At 38.4% G+C, this 12,723-nt stretch overlaps 1 protein-coding gene across 1 annotated transcript in view; it reads left to right on the top strand.

The window, feature by feature from the left end:
- The window catches only part of LOC135220611 (probable ATP-dependent RNA helicase kurz), a gene marked incomplete in the record, with an annotated part of 259,299 nt that overhangs the window by 17,063 nt on the left and 229,513 nt on the right, over positions 1-12,723 (top strand). The window contains 1 exon segment of the mRNA XM_064257916.1: positions 4,425-4,610. Coding sequence (XP_064113986.1) covers positions 4,425-4,610 — 186 coding nt within the window.

Genomic DNA, 12,723 nt, shown 5'->3' with positions numbered 1-12,723 from the left:
AGTATGTTCAATGAGTGCTGCTGCGCTTCTCTTTATAGCTTCCTATTATATTATTGGTAGGAAACGCACTGCAACCAATACTATAAACTTGGTTTACGTGATAAGATTAAAATATCCTGTTATGATGTTCGTGATTCTCTCAAATACCAATATAACTAAAATTTTGATCAATTTTAAGTATTGCGTATTGAATATGACTGATATATAATAACAGACATGATGGTAAGATAACGCCTTAGACGAAAGTTAAATGGAATCTTGATAAACAAACTTTCGGGGGGAAAGAGAGGTATAGCAAATAGCTTCAATTTGTTTATCCCCTTATGTCCAAGAGAGAGGAGGAGGGAGGGCTCTGATCATGCAATTACTGGGTAAGTACATATATATAAAACCTTTTATTATGAAAATATAATTTTTATATAAGTAACTTACCCAGTAAACTCAGTAATTACATAGCTGATTCCCACATTGCTAGGAGGGACATATCTACTCCAAAACATTATTAATTGTAATGGCTTTGAGTGTAGAAAAAATTTGCTAACATTGATGCAATGTTTGTTGTACTCTTACCTGATAAGAGAGCTGCGCAAGTAAACACTCTTCTATCCAGAGCATGAATCTCACCGACTCTTTTCACTGGTGCTAAGGCTACCAGGAATAGAGTCTTCCTTGTCAGATCTCACAGGGATATTCCCCGCCTGAGAAGGTCTGCAAGACTCGTAAATGCTCGCCGCATGAGTCACCTTCCCAGGAACCAATGAAAATTCTACCTGCCGGAGAGGTTCTCTGTACCGTACTCAAGAGCCCGCAATATCACGATATAAGGAGGACTCGCCACTGGAATTAGTCCCTCAGCAGTGATCGCACAATTGGCTAATATTCCTGGCGTTTTGGAGAGAGGAGAGAGAGAGGAATAGAGAGAGATAGCGGAGAGAGAGAGAGAGAGAGAGAGAATTGTATAAGCAATAATAAACCAAAATGACTCAACCGAATTTTACCATGCCCTTTGGTGCATTGCTCACCAGTCTAAACAGCAACGAGAAAGCTGTCATCAGAAAAATAGAGAAGACTCTCTACACAATTAATATTGCTGAAGCAGCAATCAGTAATAATAATAATAATATGAATAATAATAACAACTGTAATTACAAAAATCATATGTGAAAGTATTTTACAAAAATACTACCATAGTCTTTCCATTTTGCTCTCTCTCTTACAGAGATGTATGTTTTTTGTATGATAAATAAATGATTTACTAATTTTCAAATACCAATAATAATGTAAACAGCAATAATATCAATTCATTAAAAAAATAACAAAGTGAGAAAGATTTTAGTTTATAAATAAAAAAATTATGTAAGAATGAAAAAAAATCCTTTCTACCCCGCATCTTGTCTTTGAACTCCAGGTAGTCAAGCTGAGATGGCTGGGGTCCAACAGCTGTCAAATATATCAAGTAATGTGACAGTAGGGGGTGAAAGTTGCCAACTAGGTTGTGTTGCCCACTCTAGATCATGTAATTCTCTCTCTCTCTCTCTCTCTCTCTCTCTCTCTCTCTCTCTCTCTCTCTCTCTCTCTCTCTCTCTCTCTCTCTTTTACTGAGATGAGAGAATTTTTATGGTACATGTGTATATGTTTATTAATATTTTTGCATAATAATAATAATAATAACTAATTTCAAAATTCATGTGGTATTAATTTAAAGAAATACAGTAATCTATCCATTTCATTCTTTTAAATAAGGATAACCTCTCTCTCTCTCTCTCTCTCTCTCTCTCTCTCTCTCTCTCTCTCTCTCTCTCTCTTTGCCACACAATATGTATGCCATAGTGGTAACTCTCGCCCTATGTTTGGGCTGGAAGTGTATGTATACAGTATACCTTTAAGGGCATTACATTTTATGGTATAATTATAATATACAGTTCTAGTTTTCAAATAATATTAAGTTTAATGAGATTCAACAACAACAATAACTTTCTCTCTCTCTCCTCTCTCTCTCTCTCTCTCTTCCCTCTCTATCTCTCTTCTCTCCTCTACTCTCTCATCACATCTCGTCTCTCTCTCTCTCTACTCTCCTTCATCTCTCTCTCTCTATTACTTATGTATGTTTATTTGTTTTGTAGTATAAATAAATGATTTACCTTACAACTAATTTTCAAATATTAATAAGATTAATAAAAAATGGCGATTCCCAGTCTTTTTATCCACTTCGAGGAAGGAGGGCAAGGGAGTAAATGAGTTTAATATAAAGATTGGGGAGGGGAAGGATTGGTAGTCTAGGAGTTATTCTCTCTTCTCTCTCTCTCCTCTCTCTCTCTCTCTCTCTCTCTCTCTCTCATTATTATTATTATTATTATTATTATTATTATTATTATTATTCTCTGTCTGATAAAAAATTCATGATTTCACTCTTGATTGTCAGATATAAGGTGTTGCCATTAAATGCTCTCTCTCTCTCTCTCTCTCTCTCTCTCTCTCTCTCTCTCTCTCTCTCATCATCTCATCTCTCTCTCTCCTCTCTCTCTCCTCATCTCTCTCTCACTCTCTCTCTCTCTGTTATTGGCTGTAGGTATATATTTTTAATGGTTAAATGTCTAAGATGACTTTGAAATGATGTTAATAATATAACCTCAAAGATTAATATAGTAATATAGGTTAGTAATTTTAGGTATATTTGAAGTAGGATGTTATTAAAGTATACATTTGGTATCTGAACTTTCAAGATGGGCAGTTATAAGCATTTTTAGTGGTGATTCTAACTATTCGCAGGTTTTAACTATTCCCCATGAATAAAAGGGGAACACTATAAATATATAAGGCTGTCCCTGGTTATCAGCGGCCTCGGTTATCTGCGATCCGGTTCTATGCCCCTGCTCTAGCGATGAAAATTGGTAATTTTGGGTGCCGATATGCATCAGTCTCTGCCTATCGATGCTGATAGTCGGGGTATTAATGCCGATATATTACCGGAGTCGCCGATAGGTGAAAATCAGAAATTTTCAGCGTTTATCGGTGCCCATGAACCCTGAAAATCTGCCAAAAATTGTTTGTAAATATGTACATACAGTGGTACATCGGCTCATGAACTTAATTTGTTTGAGGACACTGTTCGGGACTCAAAAAAAATCAACCTGAATCAGTTTTCCCCATTTAAAATAATTTAGTAACATAATTTTTTCAAACCTCAGAAACACTTTTCTTTCCATTTTTTATGGTATTCTGGCACAAAGTTATGCTTTACTTCACTGCATTCAATGATATTGTATGAATTTTTATATTACTATTGTTGTATTATAAAATACCAACAGCAATCAATGTTTTGGTATGGAAATCAGCTGAGGGCAGTTGCAAGGTAAGTTTATTTTGCTGTATTGAACTCAAATCAGAGCTATTTTCTTGTTTCTAGTTAGTGTAAGTTCATTTATTTTGCTGTATTGAACTCAACTCAGAGAGATTTTCTTGTTTCTAGTTAGAGTAAATGAATTGCTAGATACTCTATTGATATGGGACAAGGTTATTTTATGATATATGAGGTGTTTTCAAGTCGAAATATCACTTGAATATGTGAACAAAATTTACTTATTTTTTCCTTTGATGGCGCCGAGGGCATGTTTATTGCGTAAAAAAAAAATCAACAGATTGCATTCGATATTTTCACTTGATTTCATCAGAATACTACGAGCTTCACATATTTATCTTTTATCTAGGTGAAAGCAGTAAAATGGGTTCTTGCAAGCCAAATAGTTTTGATTATGACCGTTTCTCTCAAATTTTGTTTATGGTTGAGTTTGGTTGTATACTACATACTGAAGTTTGCTGGAGTTTCATCCATGTTGTCAATGCATGATAATATTCGTTAGCAGGTGAACATTCCTTCCTCAGCTTCAGCTACAGCTTGCAGCTTAAATTTAGTGGTATATGCCCTTACTGATATTTTCTCCAAAGCGAATAAGGATTTAGTAATGTAAAAATATATCAGTCCTATTCTACTTAACGAATTTGTAACATAAGTATGGTAACTTTTTACTGTCATACGATGATTGAATTGCAAGCAAACTGCTGTTGTTATCGGATCAGGTTGTTCATAGCAAATCAGTTGTTTATGGCTGTATGTGTTTACACAAGTATAAATTACTAATGATAATTTTAGAATTCTCTTTTACTTTTTTTTAACTTAACTAGAAGGTGGGGTAGATAAAGAGATAGAGGAAAATAGGTTAGCCTAAGTAGAAAATGGGATAGATAACGAGGAGGAAAGAGGTTAGCCTATTGTTTGTGTGTTCGTAGCTTTAAGCACAGTTCGCGAACTGAAACAAAAAATTTTTTTAACTTCTGGTTCGTAACCTGATTTCTTCGTGAACAGGACTGTTCGTGAGCCGAGGCATTACTGGGTGTGTATATAATTATTTTTATTTGCCTTTCAGATTAAAGTTGAGATCAACAAAGACTTATATGGGAAATACGATGAAAGTAATGCTTTGGTGCTTCCATCGAAGAAGCGTGCTACGAAGAAGCTTCGTGACAAAAAGGCAGCTCCCGAAAAACTTTTGTCCAAAAGAAAGAGAAAACTTTTAGAAAAAATTGTTGATAAGAAGAGGAAAAAGTCACTTGTAAGTACTACCAGTTTGCACATTGTTATTCCTACAGAAATTCACTGTTGTGTCTGTTCATTAGTTCTTTGTTTGTGCATTTTAAACTTATATTAATACGGTACAGTAATATCATATAATGATGTTAAAAAACCTGCAAAAAAGGAAGAATTTGTGAAAGAAATATCAAAAGGTGCAAGCATATACCTAAATGCACAACAGTCACAGATCTTTTGTAAGGATTCATTAAATATAAGCATATATGACTGAATATCCTTCATATTTTCACAATCATATTTGATAGTCCAGCCTTCATACCCTCATATATAAATCTAATAATGTTTAAGGAAATGAGTGGACAAGTATGTTTTGTCAAAGTTAGATAATCATTATCTCATGCTTTCAAAAGCTTGTACAAAGCATACAAATGCAGTGGCTAATGGTACAGATCTCCAACGTTGTGTTTCTTGCATAGTGGTCAGAGAGAAATTGCCAAAGAAAGAGCAAGAAATATATATATTTCATATAAGTAACTTACCAAGTAATTACATTTCTATAGTTTCAACTCGCACAGCAGCTTAAATTTTGAAAATCGTGGTAGCGTTTCTAATGGTTTTGTTTAGTTGATGTGATGGTAATTGCTTCATAGCAAAGAAAGATAAAGGAAAGGAGAACGCATTTTCGAGAAGTTCGCCAGCACGGAGGCTTTCGCGCCCGTGTTGGAGGCGCCTGTTCTTGCGGCTGTTCTGGAATCGTCGGGCGTGTTGTGGAGCGCGACACGCGCCAAAGTGTCGTGAGAAATGCTGCGATTTCTGATGCAGTACCTCGTCTAGATTTATCTAAGAATTTCTGGAAATCTCGGGAGTCTGTGACGCTCGCCGTAGGCTCCGCCCCCAGAGTGCCGTATAAATACGACGGACGAAGCAGAGATCGTAAAAGAGAGACTCCAGTTAGTCACAGAGAGTAAGAGCCACAGATCAGATTATCAGTGAGAGATCAGCAGCAGCAGAGATCATCCGTGAGAGATAAGAGAGAAAGGGACCGACGAAGGATCAGAAGAGAAGTTGCTCAAGAGTTGGTTGGATACTGGTCTAGTCGTCTTCAGGAGTGGACGAATTATCTCGTGTTATCTCGACGTCGAGCAGACTTCAGAGAAGAAAAGGTCCTGCTAGAAGTTTTGGGGAGTTCCTGCCTTACAAGAAGACTATTTTCTGCAATACGGAGTTAAGAGGACGTCTGCAATCACCGTTTTCCTTTTGAGAAGCCATCGCTTTGAATTGCCAAATTGACTAGCAAGTATTTGAATTGCCTCACTGTTCCCCCAGTACATGCAGTGTAAGATTCTATCTTTTTATGTAAATAGTAGATACCATTCTGCATTTACCTATGTTAGCAAGCTTGTAAATTAACCTTTGTTGTGTTAGTGTTTCTTTCTATATTCGTATCCCCAGTTTCAACTGTTGGTGTTGAAATATATATTTTTTAATTTATTTCATATCGAACCTGAAGCGGACCTCTCTCTGAGGCCGTAACATTGTGGCGACCTTGCTTAGGCTATCAACACTTTTAACAGTTTGAAACAGGGAGGATATAGAAAGAATCAGAATGAGAGATGGTGAAAGAGTTTATTGAGTCGGGTAAGCTACTAGGTCTAGAGGGGAATGATCTCCGTGAGTATGTCGAGAAGAAAGAAAGAGAGAAGTATGAGAGAGATGAAAGAGCGGCTGAAAGAGAAGTAATGAAAATGCAGCAAGAGAAAGAGAGAGAAGTAATGAAAATGCAGCAAGAGAGAGAAATGTTGGTAATGCAGCAGGAAGAGAGAGAGAAAGAGCGTATGCATGAGCAGGAAGAGAGAGAGAAAGAGCGTATGCATGAGTTGGAAATTGCTCGGTTAAGGGAAAGTACTCGTAACAGTCGGTCAGGCGAGAACGAAAACGGAGCTGATACGTTAGGTATGAGTGCAGTGCTGAAATTAGTACCAAAGTTTGATGAGGAGGATGTTACGACATATTTCATGTGTTTTGAGAAGTTAATGGAACGAGTAGGTTCTCCTAAAGAAACGTGGACTTTATATTTGCAGTCAGTTTTGAGTGGTATAGCACTTACTGTGTATAGTTGCATGTCTAAGGAGGAATGTGATAATTACGATATCGTGAAATAAACTGTTCTTAGCGCGTATAGGCTAGTACTGGAGGCATACCGTAAGAAATTTAGAAATTTAAGAAAGGATGAAAATATTACGTATGTAGAATACGGTAAGAAGTTAGATAGGCTGTATTTTGATTGGTTAACTTCTGCTAAGGTTGAGGATTTTGACGGTTTGAAGAACTTAGTGTTGTCAGAAAACTTCAAAGATAACGTATCCCATGAGATTAAGCTTTATATAGAGGATAGGCGAGAAGTATCTTTTGCAGAAGCAACTAGGCTAGCTGACGAATATAGTCTAACTCATAATTTGAGTGTTAGTAAGAAACGAAATGATCCTTCGTCTGGTAGAGTACAAAGCAGTAAAGGTTTCAGTCCTAGTAATAGCAATGCAAGTAAAAGTGACTATTTCTGTTTGGCTCCTGTCGCTGGAGGTTCCTTAGGTCTTCTCGCTGACTGAAAGAGAAGATCATTGGTAGACTTTTTCTCGAGGTCCGACAGCACATCCTTAATGGTTTCTTCTGGAAACAGGTGAGATTTACTCAGGGGGGAGAACAACAAAGCCGATTTTTGGTTCATGGTTACTCCTCGAGATGTTAAGGAGCACCACCTTTCTCTCTTCTTTAGTACTCCCATAGTGAATAGGGCGGCCAATTCCCCTGAACCATCTCCCACTGCCTTGTCCGCACAGGACAACGCATTGAGCCAGTCTGCAGAAAAATCCTCATCTAGAGACTGGCAATCTTCAATTTTTCTGGCTAACACTGCAATAGTCCAATCCAGAAAACTGAAGACTTCGATCAACTTGCATAAGTTCTTCACCAGGTGATCCAACTCGGATGAAGAGAACAACGCTTTCGCAGAAGAACGCTGCTCTTCTGTTTGAGTCCACAAGACCGGAGAAGTCTCCTTGGGAGGAGGCAGAAACTCCCAAAGAAGGAACTTCTGTCGAATAAAACCTGTAGGTTTTATTCTGCAGCTTCAATGGAGGGAAAGCGAACGAAGCCTTGCCTGACTCCCTCTTCTTAGCAAGCTACTCTTCTACTTCCTTCAGTGCTTTCTTCGAGGACTGAGAAAGAACTAGTTTCGGTAACCCCATAGGCACTGATCTCCTATCCTTCACAAACATCGACGGAGGTGAAGAAGGCGAAGCAGGTTAAAAAAAAATCCGGATAAGTCTGTAAAAGAAACCTTAACAGACTAGAATAAGCAGAAGAGGGCTTCGCATCCTGGTCTTGAGTTTCTTCTTTCGACAGGACGGCCGATACCCCGTCTGGCTCGTTGACTTCTTTAAAAAGACCATCAATTCTTGAAGTTGATGTTTAAAGGGACCCAAAGCGGAATCCTCTAGCAAGGGTTTGGCCTTCGCATCATCCTTAGACGAAGTCGTGGCTGTCGTACGGCTCTTCTTCGAAAACGAACGACTGGGAGTCGAAATAACACGAGATGTATGAGGCGAATGAGTCGAAGCAGCTCGAGGTGAATGAGGCGCACGAGTCGAAACAGCTCAAGACGTATGAGGCGAACGAGTCAAAGCAGCTCAAGGCGAATGAGGCACACGAGTCGAAACAGCTCGAGACGTATGAGGCGAGCGAGTCGAAGCAGCTCGAGGTGAACGAGTCGAAACAGCTCGAGACGAATGAGGCGAACGAGTCGAAACTCCTCGAGACGAATGAGGCGAACGAGTCGAAACTCCTATTGATACACAACGAGGCGAGGCAGTCTCGCAAGCGCGCGAGCGCTGTAACACACGTGAGCGTCTGACTCCGTCCGAAGTTACGCTATCCAAAGAGGACTGATGATCATCCCGGAAAAATTGGTCTGGTGCGAAACTGCAGGAAGGTTGTGGACTCCAGTGCTCCTTGGATTTCTTAACAGACGGTGACATCCCTCTTGTACACTGGGCATGTCTCTTCAACGGACGTGACACTAAATCACTCCCCACTTTTCGCCTTGTCACAGGCGACTGCACTTCCGAGTCAGACGACAACTGCGTGTCACTGATATCTACGCCTTTCCAGCAGCGTTTTCTGGACACTCGCGAGTCGACTACGTTGACGGAGTCGGCGACTGACCGTGGGCAAACTCCCCCAGTCTCCCTTCGACCTGTGGTATGTCTTCTCCCAGGAGCTGGGGAGTATGACAGTGACCTTCGTCTAGGAGAACAGGGGGAACGGACAGCCGCCTCCTCGGACACGACACTGACACTGACACTTGGCCTAACACTGGCCTTTTCACTTGACTTCGCTACGAAACGACATACCCAAATCCATAACGGATTTTGCCAAGAACTCGAATTTCTTGTCCATCTTGGACTCTAACAAGGAAATGGTGTTGGGATCGGAAACATGGGATACCTGGTCTGGGGTAATTGGTACTGAAGTTGGAGGGCTGTCAATAGGTAAAATATTCGATAAAAGTGGAGAAGATAGTGACGGTTTGTTTGCCTCTAAAGGCACGGGAGTTGTCTCTACTCTAGTTTTACTATCCGCTCTAAGAGCTGCTTTCCTTTTCCTATCTTTGTCCATCTTATCCAAATGAGCTTGAAAAGTCTTCCAACCTTGTTCATCTAAACTACGGCACTCATCAAAAGTTAATTCCTTACTACAGCACTGACCCCTACATTTAACACATTTGGAGTGCGGATCGTAACATAGTTTAGCTAATCTAGTTTTGCAGCCACCACTGCAAAACCTAACTGATGAAGCAAAAAAGCCAACCAAGAAATTGTACATCACCAAAATGAAAAAATCCACAATGGCGACGAAAGTAGACTGCAACAACAACCACCGGTGTTGTTGAAGTCTTAAGCTCAGCAGTACCAGGTATTCCCGAAAGTGGGCGGGATCTGTATCACCTACACGAACAATGGCAGCGCTGCTACCGCCGCCAGAAATTTGAATTTTCGACTGCCAGGTAAGAAAGCATACAGCTAATGTAATTGTTTGGTAAGTCACTTATGTGAAACCTTTGTTTTATTCATACTCACATTTAAGCTACCCTTCTCTAGAGACTCCTGCCACTCTCCAACCCTTCTCTGTAGGTCCTCCTTGTTTTTAGCATAATCACCAGATCATTGGCATGCAACAACTCCCGCTGCTCTTCATTCCTGATCTCTTCACTCAATATACCCATGACCAGCAGAAATAAAATGGTCTTAATGCTGACCTATGGTGTAATCCAACACTGACTTCAAAGTTTTCTGTTTCCCCAACTACTGTTATTACTTTTGTGCTCGTTCTTTGACATACCATCTTGACCGTCTTAGTGGATGGTGGTTTTTTTTTTATTAAGTGGGCTGATGGTGGTTTTTTATTATTTGGTGTAGATGACATTGTTGTCTGGTTGTTTTTTATTGTGGTACTTTGCTAGCTATCAAAAATGTCCTTCACTGCAAAGCTTCTGCTTAAGTAGAGGCTCTCCACGGCTATACCGCCCTGCCATTACAGGCTAAGATGAGTACCAACCAGAGGTAGTATCTACATGCAGTAGCTATCTTACCAGGGAAGGAAGCAACAAGCATTGTATCAGTGCTAGCAATTTTTCTATTTTTAAATTCTTACGATTACCTAACCATTACCTATGCTTTGGAGTAAGTATGTCCATGTATCCCACTTCCTGTTATAGTGGGTTTCAGCTATGTGTTTACTTGGAAAGTTACATAAGTGAAAATGTTATTTTCATGATAAAATTAGGTTTCATATCTGCTTACCAAATAATTACAGAATCAGAGCTTTCCCTCCTCCCCTTGCATGGATATAAGGTTACAAATTGAAACTCTTTGCCAATTTGTTCCTATCTTTTCTCAAAAGTGGACCCACACAAAAACAACACTAGAAGCTCTACTGAGGTTTTCAAAATTTAAGTTGCTGTGTGAGTTGAAACTATTATAGCTATGTAATTACTTGGTAAGTATATATTTTATGGCTGTTGCCTTGTATAATAAGGCGCCCTATGAGGTAATGTTAGACTTGCGATAATCTTACGCTAAGTCGGTTGGTATTGCACTTCCATATTCAATGGAGTGTCTTGGGGTTTGTAGATCACTTACGAAGTCGGTATTATCTTCTTTGGTTAGGACGACGACGTGTTAAACTCAGGATGATTCGGTGAGGAGGTTCTTGTAGAAAACACGAAGTATAAAAATATATATATTCTTCTGAAGTTTTACATGGTGAAGATCAGGTATGATTGTACAAGTCTTCTAATAACGATAGCTTGATCGCTTCTGCCAATGATGATGGCTAATTCTATTCTCTCTACATGATAAAGCTTAGGTAAAGAGGTACAGGTCTTCTAATGATGATAGCTAACTCTATTCTGCCTCCACTACTATCTCCGTTACCAGTCATAAAGGAACAGACAGTAGCTCGAACATATGAACATACAATCAGGTGACATAGTTATATACGAACACACAATCAAAATGAGACATGCTACAGATCACGTAGGCTGCTTGAGCTATAGGTCACGGTGTTTGTCTCAAGCAGGAAGCTTGGACTAAAGTTTATAAACAATTGAATGACTACAGGTGACGGCATGTTATCTTAGCCTACTTTGTTGTATACGTCATCTTTAGCGTCTCTAGTCTGATCACATTCCTGCAAGCAATCTAGTTTTAGTCTTTTATATATATGGAATAACATTCCATATTTTTATTATGTAAACACTTACATATATGAAACTTAATTTTATCATGAAAATTACATTTCTCAAAATTATCATAATCTTAGTAAGCCCAGAAAATATTTCATCTGCTATTTGAAACATAAAGATATCTTTAATTGTTGGCATTGTCCCCGAAATTTTTATACTTTAGAAAGGTGTGAATACGGATTCTAATAGATTAACTTGTAAAGCAAAGGTTGAGAGAGAATGACCCCATAAACTATAAAAAATGAGAAAAACAGAGCCAAGAGAAGTTAAATAGAATAGAACTCTGGGAAAATAGATTAAAGTAAATCAACAAATATTAGAATATACATATAGAGGACTGTGACATAATTCAGCAAACTTACTTTTGTTGTTTTATTTTAGTTACCAACATTGTCCTTTTAATTTCAGATTTTCATTTGTAGGGCTAGATGGAAGATGAGTTCTTCCCATTCTCTTTGGTCTTGTACACTTTCTGCCTGTTTTCCTATCTAACCAAGGTTTTCATGTGACTTTTCTCAGTAGTACTTTATTTTCTGGTAATTCATTGGGGTCTATGTTTTACAGCTTCCATATCTATTACTTCTCTGAATAATTGGTTGCTTCCCCCTTTTTTTTATCATGTGCCCAAACCACCCTGATCTTTGAGATCCTTGTCCATTTTCATGCTTATAGACATTGCATCTTTTAACACCACCCAAATTGTAATATTTTTCTTGATTATACAGGGCAAGTTTAACAAGAAAACAGCTTTAGTCATAGATCTCAGCTTTTTATATTTGCACCTGTTTAATATATCCTTCTGTTTCATCGTAATTACCTTGTCTTGTCCTGGCTGCACTGATGCAAATATGCCTTGCATACATCTTAGTATTTTTTCCTCCTTACTTTAGGGATAACTGGTAAATGACCTTTGAGCCAAAAATCTTTTATTTCAACCAGGATATAACTATTCTTTTTCTTGCTGCCTCCACTCTTATATAGAGAGGTACCGCATTTGTTTTGTGTAGTACAGTATACTGTAGATGGTACCAAAAGTGTTTTATAGCATTCTTTCAGCCTTAGCTGTATTGCTCCTTTCTATTTAATTTTCAACCATTCCCTCAAGTCTCTTTTTACCTCACTTTAATGGAACCTGTTTCAAATATTCATCCTTTGTTTTAGAACGAATCCTTTATTTTAATGATTTTGTTTTAATAATAATTTCACAACTCTCAGTACCACGATAACAGTGCCTACCCTTGATGAATATGGTCTTCCTCTTCACTGTTTACTTTTTTTATATTTTTTATTGAAACTATTATACATTTTTATATGTCAACCTTAGGCATTCCCA

The sequence above is a fragment of the Macrobrachium nipponense genome, chromosome 2 (assembly GCF_015104395.2).
Source record: "Macrobrachium nipponense isolate FS-2020 chromosome 2, ASM1510439v2, whole genome shotgun sequence".
Lineage (NCBI taxonomy): Eukaryota > Metazoa > Arthropoda > Malacostraca > Decapoda > Palaemonidae > Macrobrachium > Macrobrachium nipponense.
This window is presented reverse-complemented; position numbering and strand designations above follow the sequence as displayed.